The sequence below is a fragment of the Rhincodon typus genome, chromosome 7 (assembly GCF_021869965.1).
Source record: "Rhincodon typus isolate 14 chromosome 7, sRhiTyp1.1, whole genome shotgun sequence".
In the NCBI taxonomy this organism is placed as follows: Eukaryota; Metazoa; Chordata; class Chondrichthyes; order Orectolobiformes; family Rhincodontidae; genus Rhincodon; species Rhincodon typus.
The window spans coordinates 83,070,309-83,090,152 of NC_063338.1; the positions used below are offsets into that span (position 1 = coordinate 83,070,309).

General features: G+C 42.5%; 1 protein-coding gene across 6 annotated transcripts in view; it reads left to right on the forward strand.

Annotated features, from left to right (window-relative positions):
- The window catches only part of LOC109927476 (ras guanine nucleotide exchange factor F-like), a 58,563-nt gene extending 39,867 nt beyond the window's left edge, over positions 1-18,696 (forward strand). For all 6 annotated transcript variants that reach the window (XM_048598597.1, XM_048598602.1, XM_048598600.1 and 3 more), the window contains 4 exons: positions 275-324; positions 4,639-4,759; positions 7,102-7,288; positions 11,563-18,696. In XM_048598597.1, coding sequence (XP_048454554.1) covers positions 275-324; positions 4,639-4,759; positions 7,102-7,288; positions 11,563-12,322 — 1,118 coding nt within the window. In that variant the 3' untranslated portion in view covers positions 12,323-18,696. The remainder of the gene's footprint in view (positions 1-274; positions 325-4,638; positions 4,760-7,101; positions 7,289-11,562) is intronic.
- The last annotated feature ends 1,148 nt before the right edge of the window (positions 18,697-19,844 follow it).

The following is a 19,844-nucleotide window of genomic DNA, read 5'->3' on the forward strand; positions in this document are numbered from 1 at the left end:
GTTTTAATATTATATGCGTGTATGTAAACATAAAGAGAAAACAGAAGTTAAGCATTCTAACCTCTTGGGGAATTCCACAAGATTGTATTTAAGAGTGCTTTGAATCCCAAGAACTTGCGGAATCTTGTTTTCTTCAATTTGACATTTTTCTGTTGGCCATTTTAATAAAAGACTTTTGTTTTCTGACTAATAAACTCCATGAACTACCATCTTGTGGTTCACACAAGTAGTTGCACATCATATTGGATTTAAACAAAGATTTTATTTTTAACAGATGGTGAGAGATGGACTTGGTGGCACCAGACATTTTCAAGTGAAGTCACGGTAAGAAAAGCTGTTCGTTCTGTGTGAGGGAGAGTGCTGATATTTACATTTATTTTCCAAACAGAAGCTAAATCAGTCTGCCATCTATCAACAAAGAAGGCCCATGGCACAATTACGAAGAAGGGCAAACGGGTTCTCTCAATTTCTAGTCAATATTTAATCCATAATCACATCTTTTTTTAAAAAAAAGCCTAGTTTTTATCACATTGCTGTTTCTGAGCGTTAGCTGCTATGTGCATTTTGACTGTCATATTTCCTGCATTACAGTAGTGACTACCCTTCAGAAAAGGACTTTATTGGTTGTAAAATGCTTTAGAGCATCCAGTGGTCACAAAGGGTGCCATGTAAATGCTAATCCTTTATATTTTGCTTGGTTGAATAGTAGAATTGCAGCACTTAACAGGCCATTTCACCAATCATTTATGGCAATGTCTTTACGCGAATCATACAGTCCACACCCATTCACCTACTCACTTTCCACAACCTCAGTTTTGCACTTGTTCAGACATCCTAGTTGCCCCTTTTCAGAGTATTCCTGTGCTTTTCTTCAACAGTGCTTTGCAAAAAGAATTCTGCATTCTTTGTGTGCTGGATTGTTTTCTGCCTTTCAATTTGATTGCTTCGCTTTCTTAAAATCTTAAATGTGCGTTCATTTGTCATTTATCTAAGCAAACCATGGAACCAATCTGTCACTATCCATCTTGTCATAACTTGCATATTTTTGAGTGCTTCTGTTGAGCACATTCCTCAACTCTCTTTTTAATTCGCTAATGGGGATGTAGCATCACTGGCTTGACCAGTATTTATTGCCCCATCCCTGGTTGACCTTAAAGTGGTCATCAGCTGCCGCCATTGAACTGTTGCAATCCATATGCTGTAGGTACACCCACGATGCTATTAGGGAGGGAAATTCAGGATCTTCACCAAATGATAGCGAAGGAAAGGCGATATATTTCCAAGTCAGCAAGGTAGTGACTTGGAGGGAAACTTGCATGTGGTGGTATTCCTAGACCCGTGGGGTTGGAGGGGCGATGGTGAAATGGCATCAGGAATACCAATGCTAGACACAACACTGGCCGTTTACTTCAGCAGATGAAGTTTGGTGCCAATGGCTCTGCATGGGTAAGAGGCACGGTCAACGCGAGATCGTGTCCTGTGACGTATAAAGTTCGGGTAGGTGAGGCGGCTCTGAACAAGCACGTGGACCACGTGAAAGCTGAAAACTCGCAAATGGGCCAGGAGCAGAGCATACACTGCCTGTCAGAACCTGTGGGTTCTCCCTCCACCCCACCTCCGTCTGGTGTTGAAGGAACCTCGGAGTCTGAGATGGACATGGCAGGTGTCGCAGCCTTGACACCTTTACCACCTGAAGAAGAGGATGAATTTCTTCCAAGATTGCCAGGCACGAGAGATGTGCTACAGTCCACTACAAACCATCCATATCTGAGGCTGAGTCCAAGGAAGCAGACCCAGTGCGAAAACGCCCCAGGACCGGCTACAAGAGAAAGGCCTACGTCCTGGGATTTGGTAAGGGGGAGAGATGTAGTGATTGTAACAAAGTCAGCCAGGTGGACCACATTGAATCTGAGTTCCCTGATGGGGGCTATTAATCAGGGAGCCAGAGCTGATAGATGTAAACAGGATTGTCAGAAGATCTGTTAACTCTGAGAACTACCTCTGAGGAAGCCAGACTAGTGTCAAGTAATGTGCATGTGTAAATAAAATGTGACTTGGTGATGGGATACCAGCCTCTTGTGGAGTTATTTCCCCAAACCTTCCTCTCACTCTCCACTTGGCTGCATGGCACCTTGACTGGCAGCTATTCTTGCCAACATTCCCGCTCACTGTCTCAAGTCTGCAAACTGACCTTCTCGCTCATCACCCCTCTCCCGATCATCATCTCCCTCTCACTCTCCGCTTCTCTCCACGACACTGACTGGCAGCCCTTCTCAATCACTTTCTCCCTCTCTCCCTCCCTCCCCTCCCTCTCTTGCTTACCCTCTTCTGAGCCCTCGCTCACGGAGTGTTCAGAAGAGGGAATTTGCAAGTGGAAGAAGCAGTGAATAGGAGAGTTGCTGAGCAGGAATGTCAGTGATTTGGTAAAGATTCAGGCTACCCAAAGTCAGGACAGAGAGTTGCAAACAGAACACAAGTAGTCTGCAAAAGGATAATTTAAATAAGTAGGCAAAAATTGGCAAATGGAGTATTTTACATGGGAAAATGAGATTAAAATATGGCACAAAGAATAGGAAAGTGCTACATTTAAATGGAGAGTGATTACGGTGTTGTGTGGAACAGAGGGATCTCGGTGTTCTTTTTTTGAATGGAAGCATAATAGAGTCATAGAGTCATACAGTATGGAAACAGGCCCTTCAGCCCAAAACTGCTCCATGCTGACCGTGATGCCCACTCAGCTAGTTCCAGTTGTTGTCTGCTTTCTTTATTCTTTCATGGGAAGATGGCTTCACTGGCAAGGCCAGCATTTGTTTCCTTTCCCTATATAGCATTGAACAGAGTGGCTTGCCAAGGCCTTTTCAAAGGGCATTGGTATGGATCTGGAGTCTGATCTCGACCAGACTAAGTCAATTTGGAGATTTCCTCACCTTCAGGGGTTTAGTGAACAAGATGAGCTTTTACAATTGATGGTGTTTTTATGATCACTGTTACTAATACAGCTTTGGATTCCAGATGAAACAAGTTGCATTTAAAATTCGGCCAGCTGCTGACATGGGATTTGAACCCATGTCTTCATAGTAAGTAGCAGTTATGCCACATAAATGTCAGGTAATGACCATCTCCAATAAGGGACTTTCTTATCAATCTAACCATTGCCCCTTGATATTCATATTACCATCACTGAATCCCCCACTATTAACACCCTGGAGGTTACCATTGACCAGATACTAAACTAGACGAGCCATATAAATACAGTGGTTACAAGTGCAGGTCAGAGGCTACAGCTATTGTAGTGAGTAACTCACTTCCTGAACGCACATAGCTTGCCCACCAGCAACAAGGCACAAGCAAAGAGTGTGCTGAAATATTCCCTATTTCCCTGGATAAGTGCAGCTCTAAGAAACATGACACCATTCAGTGCAAAGCAGCCCACTGGATTGGCACTGCACCCACAAACATTCACTCCCTCCACCAACGCTCAGTCTACACTGTTGCCACTTTCTACAGGATGCACTGCAGAAAATTATCAAGGCTTCTAAGACCATGGCCACTGCCATCTAGAAGGGCAGCAGTTCGATAGAAACACCACCACCTACAAATTCTCTCCAAGCCACTGTTGCCTTCTGATTTGGAAATATTTCGCCATTTTTTCAATGTCACTGAATCAAAATCCTGGTGCTCCCTCCCTAACGTCATTATAGGTCTACCTATAGCAAATGAACTGCTAGGGCTCAAGCTCACTGCCACCTTCTCAAGGACAACAGGGATAGTCAACAAATATTGAGACCAACCAGCAATGCCGACATGACGTGAACAAAATGTTATAAAAACATTACAAAACAGGGGTGACACGGTGCTAAGTGGTTAGTATCGCTGTCTCATAGCAACAGGGACCCAGGTTTGATCCCAGCCTCGGACAACTGTGTGGAGTTTGCACCTTCTCCCTGTGTCTGCGTGGGTTTCCTCCGGGTGCTCCAGTTTCCTCCCACAGTCCGAAGATGAGCAGGCGAGGTAGACTGGCCACGCTAAATTGCCCATAGTCTCCAGGGATGTGTAAATTAGGTGGATTAGCCGTGGGAAATGCAGGGTTACAAAGATAGGGTAGGGGTGGTGAGTCTAGGTGGAATTCTCTTTGGAGAGTCAGTGTGGACTTACTGGGCTGAACAGCCTGTTTCCACATTCTATGGATTAACCTGGGCATCTGGAATCCTGTCACATTTCCATTTCCATTTCCATTTCCATTCATAATCTCATGTTTGCCAAATAGTCTGCTTAGCCATAAGTTCCAAGCCTTCAATAAACCATGTCATTTTCAAAGCTGTAAGTGGTTCATCCAGAGTCACACTTGTGTGCCTCATGTGGGAAGGATGACAGAAGCCATATTTAATTATTGAATGAATATGGGAGAAAGGAAACTGGCCCATTGTGCCTATTCCAGCTTTCTGAAAGAGCACCCTACTTAATTCTACTCGCTACCTTTTCTCTTTAGCCCTGCTAATCTTTTCAATTCATGTAATGATCCTGTCTTCCAAGGTGTAAGCTTATTGGTTATCTGCCTTTTCTACCACATCACAGTGCGTCGGATGACTGAAAAATAGTGGTCATACAATTAACAATGATTACCTTCTGTTTCTTCAGAAACAGGTACCCAAAAATAGGAAGGGACACACTGCTGTGGTGTTTGAGGCACAGATGTATGTATATGGCGGTTACGTCGATATCAAGGGACCCTCACAGGAGTTCTGGAGCTTCAGCTTTGGTGAGTGAGAATTCCAGCAATTTATTCCAATTATTTCAAGAGTAGGTTTTTGCTTTGGATGTAACATGCAATATTTAAGACATTGAGCATAACAAGTCAGTATTGTCTTCTCAAAGACTCGTGGGGAATGTTTTTACATGCCACTATTTAATCACTTATCTGTTGGGCGTTAAGTGTTTGTTGCTTTCTGTCCCATTTTAGTGTCTTGAATTACATGTAAATTTTTGCTTGTGCCTTATACTCTGTACAGAGACACTGTCTTACGAGGAGAGGTTGAGTAGGTTGGACCTGTACGCATTGGAATGTAAAAGAATGCGAGGCAACCTTTTTGAAACATATAAGATTCTTATGGGACTTGACGAGGTAGATACGGAGATAAAATGAAGAACCACAGTTGTGGAAATCTTGAACAGAGTTTGTTGGCGGAACTCAGCAGTTTGGGCAGCATTTGTGCAAAGAAAGCAGAGTTAACATTTTACTTCTGGTGACCCTTCTTCAGAAGGACATTTTCATATGATTGGTTAAATTTATGTGTGCATTTGTAGATTTTTTTTTTGTTTCTCTCCAATTTTCCTCCCTGCCTCAGCCTCCTCTCCTGAAGGAGTTAATTTATTCCTGCATGCAGAGGAAGCATGGATTCCGTTGCCATCCAGTACAGCCCGTGTTGCCATTCAGCCATCTAGGAACCTTTTGAAGGCTGTTTTGAGTGTTGGTGTCTCACCAAGTCTCAGCCCACTCTCATCCTCACCTGAACTCCATCCACAGGCGCCTCCAGTAAAATAGGACTTTTGAGAAAACCAACCAGGAGCAGGAAGTCTGTTCGGTCTGTTCGTCCCAACTGTTGGCACTCCTTCTGAAGGCCCAGCTGGGATCAGTTCACTGAGCACATAAAAGGGGCTCAAAAACTGTCATCTTTCTAGTCCGATTGCCTCTGCTTTTCATGAGGTAAACTTGGTGAGCCACACCGATGATGTGCTTTCAGTTGGGAGGACTGCCTGAAGGGCAGAAGCTGACTGGAAATCTTGTATGAATTGGGAAGAAAGCTGAGGAGCAGCCTGCGCTCTCGATGGTATTCCGGTTGGCAAGGGTACTAGGAAAGGATCGCGTATGCATCAGCCCTCTGCATTAGCAAGATACACACACACACTGTGTTTAGTACCATCCATGCACATGTCACATAACTGTAGTGTCATGGCTGCCAAATGCAGCAGCTGTGAGGATGGCTTTAAGTCATTGCGTGACCCTCTAAAGCAAAAACAATCATTTTCTCTGCTTATTTTACCCTAAATTAACTGTTCATTTGAGTTTGATTATTTTTGCTTGCGTGTTGTGCAAATGATACTGCAGCTGGCACAGCAGGAAACCACTAGTTGGCCATGGCCTCTGTGGTTGGCATGATGGGACAGAAGCATGTGTTAGCTGTGCAGAAAAAAAGTAAATTAAATGAAACCACAGCGAGCCAAGGTAGTGTAACTTCAAATTGACTGAAAGGAAATTTAGCACTAACGTGAGGAAGGTCTTTTTCATTTACAAGTGATTAACACATGCAGTATCCTCAAGGTGGAGTTCAAATAAGGAATTGATTCAGAAACAGCTGGAGGCAGCAAGTTCTTTGTAGGGAGACAGACTAAGCAGGCCGGGGGATGTCCTACACTTATTTGGGAACATGCTGCAGCATGGTAATTTTTTTTTTAAACTGCTAATGCAGATTACAACAGATGTGTTCTTCAGAAATAGAAAGGTTAATAACCCTTAAGTTGGTGCATTTTACAACTTCCTGCCACATTCACTTTCCCAAAAGAAAACTTGCAACATCAACAATCCCAGCAGGCCCAACCTAGTTTGATCTGATCAGAAAGAAAAGCACAGGTAACACCTTGTTATCTCAGATTCTCCAGCATCTGCAGTTCCTACTATCTCTTCAGCACAGGTAATGTTGCTGGACTAGCAAGCCAGAACCCGAGGCTAATTTTCTGAGAAAATGGAACTGGGTTTGAATCCCACCTTGACAGCTGGTGACATTTTAATTCAATTTTAAAAAAAAACTAATTTTAAAAAAAAAAACCGTAATTAAAAAAAACCAGCCTAATGCTGATTGTGATAAAAGTTCATCTGCTTCACTAATGTCCTCTAGGGAAGGAAATCTGTCATCTTTACCTGCTCTGGCATCATGTGACTCCAGACCCATATGGTTCGAGTCTCTCCCATAATCGAAATTTTTAAAAAATTAAAAAGAACAATGCAGTTTGGAAAGAGTGCGAGATAATGTCTTTTCAGAATAAGTAAACTTTGCATTTTTTATATCTCAATTTCAGTGTTATTGAAATACTTCTTTCCAACAGATGCCAAAGATTGGTGCCCAGTATTTACCCCTTGTGGGGATGTGGGCCCAGGGCCTCGGTACAGTCACTCTGCGGCTGTCTACAGGAGAGGAATGTACTTGTTTGGTGGATTGGTTGGCCTTGTCGAACAGAATGACTTTTGGAAGTGGGACTTCAGCAGCTGCGTATGGTCTAGGATCAGAGCACGGTAAACAGAGATTTCGACATTCGTGTGTTGTCTTGGTTCAGTGTGTTCAGCAACTGGGTCTAATTGAATAATTAATTAATTCTAAAGATTACTTGTAAAATTAATCCTCCTCTCAAAATCGTTCATTTTCCTGATGCCTGTAAATCTGCTCCAGTCTGCACTCCTTTAATTCTGGTCTCTTGTGCATCACCGTTGGTAACTGTGCCTTTAGCTGCCAAAGCCCTTATTCTCTAGAATTACACCCTTAGCCCTCTGTACGGTTCATTTTATACACTGTATTGGTGAGACCACATCACAAATACTGTGTGCAGGTTTGGCCTTTTTTTGGACAAGGCTATAAATATAGAATTCCCACAGTGTGGAAGCAGGCCATTGAGTCCATACTGACCATCTGAAGAGCATCTCACGCAGACCCAACTCTTACCCTATCCCTGCAACCCTATGTTTCCCATGGCTAATCCATCTAACCTACACATTCCTGGACACAATGGACAATTTAGCGTTGCCAATCCATCTAACCTGCACATCTTTGGACTGTGGGAGGAAACCCACGCAGACACGGGGAGAATGTGCAAACTCCACATTAACAGTTGCCCGAGGGTAGAATAGAACCTGGGTCCCTGGTGCTGTGAGGCAGCGGTGCTAGACATGATCCCGCCAACTTTATTGGAAGTGATTCAGAGAAGGTTTACTAGATTGCTATCTGGAATGAACAGGTTGCCTAATCAGCATAGGTTAGACAGGCTGGGTTTGTTTTCACTAGAATTTAGAAAAGTGAGGAGTGGCTTGATTGAAATCCACGAGATCCTGAATGGTTTTGCCAAGGTGGACTTGAAAAGGATGCTTCCTGTTGTGGGCCAGAGTAGGCTTGAGGGGATGAATGTTCTCTGCCCATCTTGCCTGCTTTCAGAGAGGCCTTAGAACGTAGCTTTTCGGTTAATCCTTTGGACATCTGCCCTAAAGCTGCATGGGGGAGATGGTAGCATGGTGAAAATGTCACTGGTCTAATCTAATGGCCCATTCAGTGCTCTGAGGCCATAAGTTCAAATCCCATCAGCTGGTGAAATGTGAATTCATTTAACAAAAACCTGGCATTGGAAGCTTGTTTCAGTGATGGTGACCATGAAACTGTCATCAATTTCTGTAAAAACCCATCTGGCTAATAAATCTGTGAACGTGAGAACAGGAGTAGGCCATTCAGTCCCTGAAGCCTATTCCACCATTCAACGAGATCATGGCCGATCTGTGTCCTCAGTGCACATACCTGCCTCTGGTCCATATCCCTTAATACCTTTGCTTACCAAAAGAAAAATCTATCTCAGATTTAAAATTAACAACTGTCTTTAGGGAAGCAAATCTTTCATCCTTAACTTGATCTGGCTTGCATGTGGCATCACATCAACAGCAACATGGTTGTCTCTTAAATGCCACTCAGTTCAAAGGCAGTTTGGATGGGCATCAAATGCTGGCCTTGCCTGTGATGCCCACATTCCATGAAATAATAACAAGATATGGATCAATGTCAAGTTTTGGTGTCCGAGAATCAATGCACAAATGAAATACCTATGGGAAAGGTGCTATATAAATGCAAGTTGCTGTTGCTTGTGCAGCTTCATGAATTAGATTCCTAATGAGAAACTCTGAAAATATTGGTACACAAAAATCTTTTTAAGTCTGAATAGGTTAACTTTTTTGACAGATTCAACACTGTCTTCTTTAAATATCCTCTAATTCCTTCTTTCTTTTAGCGGAAATACATCTGGTCTCTAGACTCACCTTATTATGCCACTTCAGTGGTCATTCCTGACAACATACTCTGCTACATCCCTAACCTCACCATCAAACCCCCAGATAAGGGGGCTGCAGTAGTGGTATGGCGCACTGACCTTTACATTGCCAAGGCCAGGCACCAACTCGCTGACACCTCTTCCTACCCATCCCCCCTCGATTATGACCCCACCCCTGACCACCAAACCAAGATCTGTCAGACCATTCATAACCTCATCACCTCAGGTGACCTCCCGCCCACAGCCTCCAACCTCATCGTTCCCCAACCCCACACCTCCCGTTTCTATCACCTTCCCAAAATCCACAAACCTGACTGCCCCGGCCGACCCACTGTCTCTGCCTGCTCCTGCCCTACTGAACTTATCTCCGGTTACCTTGACTTGGTTTTCTCCCCCCAGGTTCCCCACCTACATCCGGGACACCACTCACATCCTCTACCTCCTCCAAGACATCCAATTCCTTGGCGCCTAACACCTCATCTTCACTATGGACATCCAGTCCCTATACGTTTGTACCCCCCATGCAGATGGCCTAAAAGCCCTCCGCTGCTTCCTGTCCCGCAGGCCCAACCAGTCGCCCTCCATTGACACCCTCATCCGCTTCACAGAACTTGTCCTTACCTTGAACAGCTTCTCCTTTAACTCCTCCCACTCCCTCCAGACGAAGCTATGGCTGCCTCTTCAGAGGATACGTGGAACAGTCCCTCTTCCGTTGTTACACTGGCACCATCCCTTATCTCTTCCTCCACTACGTTGATGACTACTCCCAGTTCCTCCACCTCTGCTGCATCTGCTCCCAAGATGGAGTGTTCCACTCTCAGACATCCCCGATGTCCTCGTATTTCAAGGACAGTAACTTCCCCACTCCAGTGATCAAAAAGCCCTCAACCACATCTCTTGCGTTTCCTGCATTTCTGCTCTCACGCCCTCCCCCCAACAAAACTAACGACAGAATCCCCCTTGTCCTCACATACCACCCCACTAACCTCTGTACCTAATGTATCATTCTCTGCCACCTGCAATCCAACCCCACAACCAAGGAGATATTTCCCTCCTCACCCCGATCTGCCTTTTGTAGGGATCGCTCTCTACGCTACTCCATCACTTGCTCTACACTCTTCACTAGCCCCACTACCCCCAGCATCTTTCCCTACAAGCACAGGAAGTGCTACACCTGCCCCTACACTTGCCCCCTCACCTTCATTCAAGGCCCAAAGCAAACCTTCCATATCAGACAGGGTTTTACCTGTACATCCGTCATTGTGGTCGACTGTATCCGCTGCTCCCGATGTGGCTTCCTGTACATCGGTGAGACCAAGCGGAGACTCTGAGGCCGTTTCGTAGTTTCTGTACGCGACAAACGACAACATCTTCCAGTTGCCAACCATTTTAACTACCCCTCCCACTCCCTGGTGACATGTCCATCCTGGGCCGCCTCCGGTGTCACAATGATGCCACCCGCAAACTGGAGGAGCAACACCTCATGTTCCGCCTCTGGAGCCTACAGCGCGATGGCATAAACATGGAATTCACCGGTTTTAAAATCTCCCCACCCCTGGCCTCATCCCATGTCCAACCCTCCCTCTCATCCCAGTCTCCTTGACCTAACACAAACTGTCAATCTTCTCTTCCACCTATCCGCCCCACCCATCCCACTGACCAATCCCCACCACTCCCTACCTGCACTCACCTATCACCATCCCACTTACCTGCCCCAGCCCCACCCCTCTTCTGTCCATTTATTTCCCAGCTCCCTTGCCCCTCCCCACTTCTGAAGAAGGGTCCCGACCCGAAACGTCAACTTTCCTGCTCATCTGCTGCCTGGCCTGCTGTGTTCCTCCAGCTCTACACTGTGTTGTCTCTGACTCCAACATTGGCAGTTCTTGCTCTCTCTGACTAAGTCATGGCCTTCTTGAGAAGAGGTTCTGACCCCTCCTTTCTTATCTCCAGATTCACACTTTTCCTTCCTATTTGAACCACTTATCGAGTGCACACTTCACTTGCATTAACTTTGACAAACCCATTCATAGTCATGAGCACATTCACTGGAAGTTTTGCTTTCTTATAAGGAAAGGAAGTCCATCGTCCTGAGCCTTTCTGCGTGGTTTAATTTAACCAGTGGGGAAGTACAAACACTTGTGTGACTGCCAGGGCATTCTAGATCTCAGAAGCTTTTCCTTTCCCCCCTCTGTCCCACCATATGCTTAGATGAGGGCAGCTGCTAAGCCAGGGTTAATACTGTCTGATTTATTTTGCAAAGCTTGTTTCTCAAGACTGCCTGATTGCTAGTCTCCTACCTTTCCTTTAGTGAGATCAGCAACTCGGAACAACACACTGTTCTATCCTCCCACAAACATAAGAGCGTGCATAATGCAAACCACAATCCACAATTGTTACAGGTTTTTGACTAATCCATCTCCATTGCCAATTGTGAATGTGTTCAGGACTTGCTATTGAATAAGATCACTCGTTCTTCATTTCTCACAGCTCTGGGCCTCACCAGTTGGTGGGTCATTCTGCTGTCGTATACCAGGACAACATGTTAATCTTTGGTGGAGGAAGGAACCACAACAGCTCTGACAACAGCCTGTGGAAATTCCAACTAAAAGCACAGACCTGGGAGAGATTAAACCCAGCGACAGACACAAACCCGCCTCCGAAAATCTATCACTGTACCATTGGAGTTGGTCCTAGCTTCCAGGAGAAACCTGTTGACGAAATCTCCTGCACAGCATCAACACCAAGCTTCATCTGCCAGGATAGTAGCATCAGCCTGCACGATGCATGCAATGGTGAACCCCTAAAAGGGGCCTGCTGCTTGAATTTTTCCACTCAGGCACCAGGTTACTGCAGCCCAACAGCAATAAAGCTCAAAGGGAAAAACATGTATTCGAACATTGAGATGAAAACATTTAGTATGCGGTCTTCTGAAAGCAGTGAGAACCTTCTGAGTCTGGCTGCATCAGATCCCACTGCTCCCGAGGGTGAATGGCAATGGAATAACGGGCACAGCTTTCCAATCCAGCCCAAGGAGCTGTCTCCTGCAGATGGTAGCACTCAGGAGTATCGCAATGACAGCACTTCAGAAGAATCTAGGATTCCCTGCCTTGACCAAGCCGCTGTGACACTCCACACAAGTGATAGTCACCCAGAAGTTCTCTTGATTGTAGGTGGTAAGCCATTATCTGAGAATGGCTGCATTTCATTGTGGCAGATGAAGCTTTGCGAAATGTTTTTAAAGTGCTAGTTTTTAAAATGAGAAAACCCTTGAAAGTAGTCTTGTTATTGTTTTCATCAAGCGATTAGCTATTGTTTTGTTTTAAGGCACACTTGGCCATCAAGGTGTAACATTAAGAGTTTTATTTGTACTTTTTTGCTATTTTGCTATTGTGCTAATATGCTAATTCAGAACAAACATTTTCTAAGGAGCTTTTATATTTTTATAGATTTTATATAAAGTTTGACTCTTGTAAGCTAGAATGTGCAGACAGACAAAGTTATGCATATTTTTTATCCAACTTTGTGTTTGTCAGAACAGTTCCTAATATGAATCTGACAAATATGCATAATGTGCTCAGAAAAACATAGGTTTTGTCATTCAACCAGAGTGGAAGATGCACGCATTAAATACTCGCAATGGTCTTCTATTTCTACCGACCACCGATGGTTAGAATTGGGAATTCCTGTAGGTTTACATAAAAAAAACCCAGACTGATGTTGAAGCTGTGATAAAGATTATATTTGTGGAATTATGTAAGCTGTGTTTGGTTTAAAACAAAAAGCACTTTGCCGAAAGTCGCACTTGTGAAATATGGAGAGGTTCTTTGGCATTTTAAGTAGCACCGCAAATAGTCAGGGTGGTTATGGAAGGGCAGCATAGTTGGGAGCAGGCTTTTTTTATTCTTGGTTATTTTTCCATGTGCTGTGCTTAATGTCAAGTTCTTTTTTTTTCCCAGGGCTGATGAACAATAGATTTCATTTTCTCTTGCCTCCATCTTCATTTTCTGACATTACTACTTCTAGTTACAGATGTCAACTACTTTGCTTCCAGCTCAGCATTCTTACAAAGCGATATCTTGCATTACCATTTATCTTGCCCATCAGCACAGGAAGATTCCAAACATGGTGCAGATGTTTAACTTGGACAGCCTCACTCCCTTTGGTAGTTAACAAGTAATCAAAAGTTTCTAATTTTGAATTGCTAGCTGTTGTTGGATGGTCTTAAGTAGGCAGGGCCAGAGTTTGTTGCTCATTCTTAACTGTCGTGGAGAATGTAGCAGAGAGCCGCTGTCTTGAACTAGCTGAAGTCCCCATCCACAGCGCTATTAGAGAAAAGTCCTATTATTAAATCCTACTGTGCAACATTGATTTAACTCTTCAATCTCCAAAGCATCCAGTCTAAATGCTATGGTAACTGGGCTGCTAAGCTAGGATGAGCACTCTATCTAGCAAGAAGAAATACAATGAAACCTAAGTTACAGTGGAAACTACTTCAGGAGTGACAAAACCTTTATTATCCCACTCTACCTCAACAGAGCTCTAATGACGAGAGAAAATATAGACGAAGATTCAAAATGTAAAAGCAAAACATGCTGAAAATGCAGGCAGTGTCTGAAAGGAGCAAGCAGGTTAATTTGTTTTTGCAAGATCCTTTACCAGAGTTCTGGTGAATACTCATAGTGAAATGTTTAAGACCAGCTTGTAAAAATCAAGATAGTGACTTTTAATGATCTTCGGTGGTCAAAATGGATAATTGATTTGGGCTCGATGACAACATTACAATAAAATAAAGCCAAAAAAATCACTAAAGAATTCAAATCAATTTATCTAACATTTGTTTATTTCAAAACATTACAAACTATATATATTTATTTCACTCCATAATTATCTAAACGTATAACTATCTTAAACATATTTTCAGATTCTCATTTTCGTTTGTATTATACACTTAATCGAATCATTAATACCACCAGGATTATACTTTGGGCTCTGAAATTTTTGTGCCTTGATTGCTGAAAAGCTAGAGTCAGTTTTTACACAAGGTCCACGAAAAATGATGGGTTTTAGGTCTAAATTCAAGAGAATTGACATGAGTATCTAGAGTAATATGGATCATTAGAAGTCTAGTTGGTTTGCTATTTCTCCTGTTGCCCATAAGAATACTTGTTTAGTTAATAGCAAATAATAAATGTGTAGCAATGAGTTAAACAGATGATACTTGTTAAGTAGCACTGGTTTACAGAGGAAAAACCAATTGTATCCTGCAGATTGCTTTCTGTAATTTTTTAAACCACTGTGCTGGCATACTGTGCATGTGTGTTAGCTTTTGTTGTTGAAACCCTTTACACGTGTCATTGAATGCGGTGTGGTTGGCTGTGTTTAGCTGCAGTACTGCAACTGAGGTTAGTGTCTTTGGAAACCGGGCCTCCTCACTAATGTAGAGTGAAGATGGGATGGGGATCGCACATATGGAAAAGAGTCAGGAAAAATAACCATTTGCTTTATTGAGAAGTTTATTTTAATCAACAGCTTTGCGATTGCAGTGGATCATTGAGTATGGGGTGGGTTGATTAGCATTGCTGGATCTCTTTTTAACAAGGAATAGGAGTAATCTAATGACCTTCAAATAAATTACAAGAGATTATGGGGGTCAGAATGGGAGAATGTGTCAAAGATGCAGCAGTCATAAATGGACTCTGATTAGAATCGTTCTAAAGGGGCCAGAGGATTTTTGTCACTTCTAGTTGTTGTTTATGTAGAGTGGGATGGACCACAATCCCAACCATTGGATTTTGAGTTGGCAGGTTGGGACAGTAATAGACTTGTCACCTGCTGCATTAGACTGGTTGGGTACATTATGGTGTGACTGGCAAGTTGTTGCCACGATGGGCATTAAAGTTTATAAACCACCATTAGAAATCCCTCCACGTGACAGACTTAACCAAACAAGCCTGAAGACAAACAGAGCTAAAATCATCACCTGTAACTCATTGTCTGGCATTTTTAAAATGCATGTTTCATTTTTAAAAGTATTATTTTGAATGTGGTATTATAAAGACAGTAAAGTTTTTTTTTAAAAAAATGCTATAGTGGCATGGGAGTGAAAGACAACTGGCACCATACTACAATTAATGTAGCATACATTATAATTAGGTGTTAAATCACGTGTATCGTGATTTTATTTATTATTTATAGTCATTTATTCTTAAAATCAGTGTTGTTTTCAGTCCATCAGAATCCTATGACCTATCAGGGTAGTGCATGTATCCGGTGTACATAATAATGGCAGCTATTAATCACTCCCCAGTCCCAGTACAAGCGGCTAGGACACCACTATAGCTCTTTGGGTCTGCCAGTGCTTCTTAATTCTGTAATCGACATGGCAGGGCTGGAAGGGCCAGCAGGAATGGTGCGAGACGCAGACCATAACTCAGTGTTGTAGTTTATTGTAAATAAACCAACTGAGTCACTTTCTCACCAGCCCCGTAATGGCGTGGCGGGGAGACCTTTTGTGAGTGCACACGGTGAATTCTTTGTCTCGAGTCTCATTGCACCAACCGCTGGAACTAAGCTTTTTAATCATTCAAGTGCCCCTGGCTAATCTTGTAAATCCATTTAAAATCAAAACATGAACAAAAACAAAGTTGCTGGAAAAGCTCAGCAGGTCTGGCAGCATCTGAGGAAAAAAAAATCAGAGTTAACATTTCGGGTCTGGTTGACCCTTCCTCAGAACTGGGTTAACGCAACATTAACTCTGATATTTTTCTTCACATATGCTGCCAGACCTGCTGAGCTTTTCCAGCAACTTTGTTTTTGTTCCTGATTTACAGCATCCACAGTTCTCTCGGTTTTTAAAATCAAAACATTGTTGGCATTTGTACCCCTTTTGTTTTAACAAAAACACTGGTCATCAATCACTTAGTAACTTGTCTCACCCCAAAGGAGTGAAGAAATCTGCTGTAGGAAGTAGCCTTAAACCATTACTAAACGTTGGGAGTCCTCATCACAACCAGAAAGTTAGCACTTTTTGAAAGACCTCTGTGCATGTGTGGTTGGGAGGAGGGGTGGTGGACAGTATGCAAAGGTGTTGATAGGAACCCAAGAATGTAGGAACAGAAGTAAGCCATTCAGCCCCTCAAGCCTGTTCTGACATTTAATATAGTCATGGCTAATCTGTGACCTAACTCCATATACTTGCCTTTGACCCCCTACGTCCCTTTATACCTTAGCTTAACAAAAATTTGTTTATCTCTGATTTAAAATTAACAATTGATCCAGCATCCACTGCTATTTGGGGAAGAGAGTTCCAAACCTCTACCACCGTTTGTGTGTAGAAGGGCTTCTTGACATCTCTCCTGAACGGTCTAGCCCTATTTCTCAGACTAGGCCCCCAATCTGTAGAATCCCCAACCAATGGAAATAATTAATCTTTATCTACCTTGTCTTTTCTTGTTAATATTTTGAAGACTTTGATCAGATCACCTTGTAGATTCTAGAGAAAGCTGGCCTAATTTGTATAATCTCCCTCAAACTTAACCCCTGAAGTCCTGGCATCATTCTTGTAAGTCTATGTGTACTCCCTCCAAGGTCAATACATCCTTCCTGAGGTGTGGTGTCCAGATCTGCTCAGAGTAATGATAAACAATGTGAAGTGAGTAGTGCGGAGTTGGGACATGAGTGGAGTTAATGACAGAGTTTGTTTAACTGGAATTGGTCACATCAGCTGGGATATTACTGTTATTAATGATGTGGTGCCTGAGGTATTATCAAAGTTTAGTTATGTGGAGTCAGAGATATAACTGTGCCTAGTGATAGGGTTTCATCGGTATTAATGATATAGCGTTCTGGGGTGTTACTACAGGGTTTTGTGGAGTCAAGTATTACTGAGAATAGTGACTGGATGCCTGGGATATTAATGATATGGATTCTGGAGAATTACTGGAGGTGCCAGAGATCATAGGCTATTATGGTGGATTACAGACATGGAGTCTGAATTATTACTAATGATTGTGGTTATAAAATATGGGCTATTAGAAATAGAATTTAAGTTGCAAGTTACATAGATAACATTTCTCATGTTTAAATCGAATGTATTTATCCATCTCAAGTGCCTGAAAAACTAGAGATGGATGAACTGAATGGGCTGTTTCCAGTGTTCAGCCAAGATATTAGTTTATAGGCCAGGTGATGTAAAAGTGACAAAGACATAAAGTTAGTTGCACTATTAACTTTAAAATCTCATTGAACTGAGGTTTCTTTTATACTTTTAGCCTGGTTCAAATGTGATTTCTGCTTTGAAGCAATTACCCTATTTATAATCTATTACAATATATACACCAGTATTTAAATAATCACAGTGCAATATTAGGCTTGTTTGCCATATTACCTTTGCTTAAACTCTGCAGTCTCCTGCTATGCTAACCATACCTGACAGAATTCAGGGTATGCTGCCAGTGCATCATTCATTCCACTCATGGGGTCTGACTGCCAGGCAGGTAAATTAAATAACTTCACAGTAGAGCCCCCACCGTATGTGTGCTGGCTCTCTGAAAGAGTTATCAATTTCACATTTTACCTCATTGGCTTGCAAACCTTTCCTTTTATTGAGCTTTTATTGGAAAAGATGGCTGCAGACTGTCATAAATGTTATTGTGTGAAATCATTGCTAAGTATGGATGAGAAAAAAAGTCTTGTCTCCTTACTGTACTGCTGCATAATCCAGGAGTTTGGATTGTGACCCTTTTTGCGTACTTACATAGTTTTTATACAAGGCTCATGTCAGGCTGGAGTTTTCATCCAACGCACTGACCGTGTGTTACAGTCTGCTGCTGCCACTGGGAATCCTTGAGCGCTGTCTCCAGGATTTTAGGGTGAGATAGTATTTGCATCTATGTCTGTGGCACTAACCCAGGAACCATAATTTCTTTGCCATGTGGCAAAGGGAGAAAAGAGAATTTGAATGAACAAGCCTCTGGTAGCGTGAGAATGTTTAGACTGATTAGCACCAGAAACATCACTGGTGTAGTTTATAATCAGTGTTCTAGGCTAAGCCTATTGCATTTTTCAAAAAAATTCATTCATGGGACATGCATATCACTAGGTCAGTGCTTATTCTCAGCCTTAAAGTGCAATATAAATTTTGTACAGGCTATTTAACATGCACAATGATACTGGTTCTTGTAATGTATTGTTGAATAATCCTTCTCTGCCCATTAGTTTTACACAAAAGACAAAGTCCAGTTGATTTAGGTTTAACTAGCTATAAAAACTTACTTCTCAAATTTGTGATGCCTCATGTCAAAAAAAAATCTGCAATACATGAGCATTCAATACTAGAATTAAAACAACAAAAGTGTGTGTGTGTGTGTTTACTTTAGATGTGTATCATGCAAACCATTTACCAAATAGTCAGAAAACAAAATAAATGTAGTGATAAAAACAGCTGTTGCAGGCAGATGTGAGTTTGGTGAACGTAAAACATTCTCATACTGAAGCAGTGGGTTTGAAGGTTTATGATAGAATGCTGTGTTTGTGTTTTACATCTTTATCCACTTGTGGAATATTTATCATTACTAATCAGGCACTGTCATATTGCAAATAAATTTAATGTTTACAATTAAATTTGCTTTGGGTCACTTTCTTAAAAGCTTCAAAATTGATTCTTGTTAAAGTGTTCTTTTTGAAGCCCATTTTCAAAGGAAGTTACCATGACTTCAAGAATTTACTTAGGTGTAGATTGAACCTCAAGGATAATCACACTAAAAATAGTGGAGACCCCAAGCCCCCATTCCCAGGTATGATAAACATCAAATTAGCCAAAGAGACAATCGCCACGCTATTGGACAAATGAAGTAAGCAGGCACCCCAGGACACCACCATGAAACTGTGCCTCACAACCCACTTCATCTTCAACAACGGCTTATATAAACAAATCAACAGAACACCAATTGGATCCCCCAAGACCAGGACTGATTGCAGAAGCAGTAATGCAAAAGTTAGAATGGACAATGCTTCCCACTATACAACCCAAGCTCTGGGTCTGCTATGTAGATGACACCTTTGTCCTTATCAAACATAAAAGTAGAAGAAACCCACTGACACTTGTGCATTTTATCCCAGTGAGAATGTCATTTAAAAGAAGAGAACAACAACTGACTACCCTTCCTGGACATAATGGTAGAATGCAGAAACAACAGGGAACTCCAGACTAGTGTATATAGAAAGACCACACGTATGGACTAGATACTCAGTTACACTAGCAACCACCCCAATGCCCACAAATGGAGCTGCATATTTAAGTGAGCCACAACACATTACAGCAACCCAGAACTATGCAAAGCAGAACAGGAGCACATTATATAGAGTCTTCAAAAGGAATGGATACCCGAAAAACACAATCTGCCGTTACCTCCGAATCAGACCACAACAGGAAGGTACAACACGACCAGACTCACTAATTAGCCTATCATCAAGGACATTTCAGGGATGACCACAAGACTACTCAGACCCCTAGGTATCAAAGTAACCCACAAACCAATAACCACCATGTGACAGCTACTGACGAACATAAAGGATCCTATACCCAAAACCAGCAAAACAGGTACTATACAAAATACCATGCAAGGATTGCAAGAAACACTACATAGGCCAAACCAGAAGAAAACTAACAATACGGATACACCAACTAGCCACCAAGAAACTCGACCAATTCTCACTTGTCTCACTACACATGGATAAAGAGGGACACAAATTCAACTGGGACAACACAT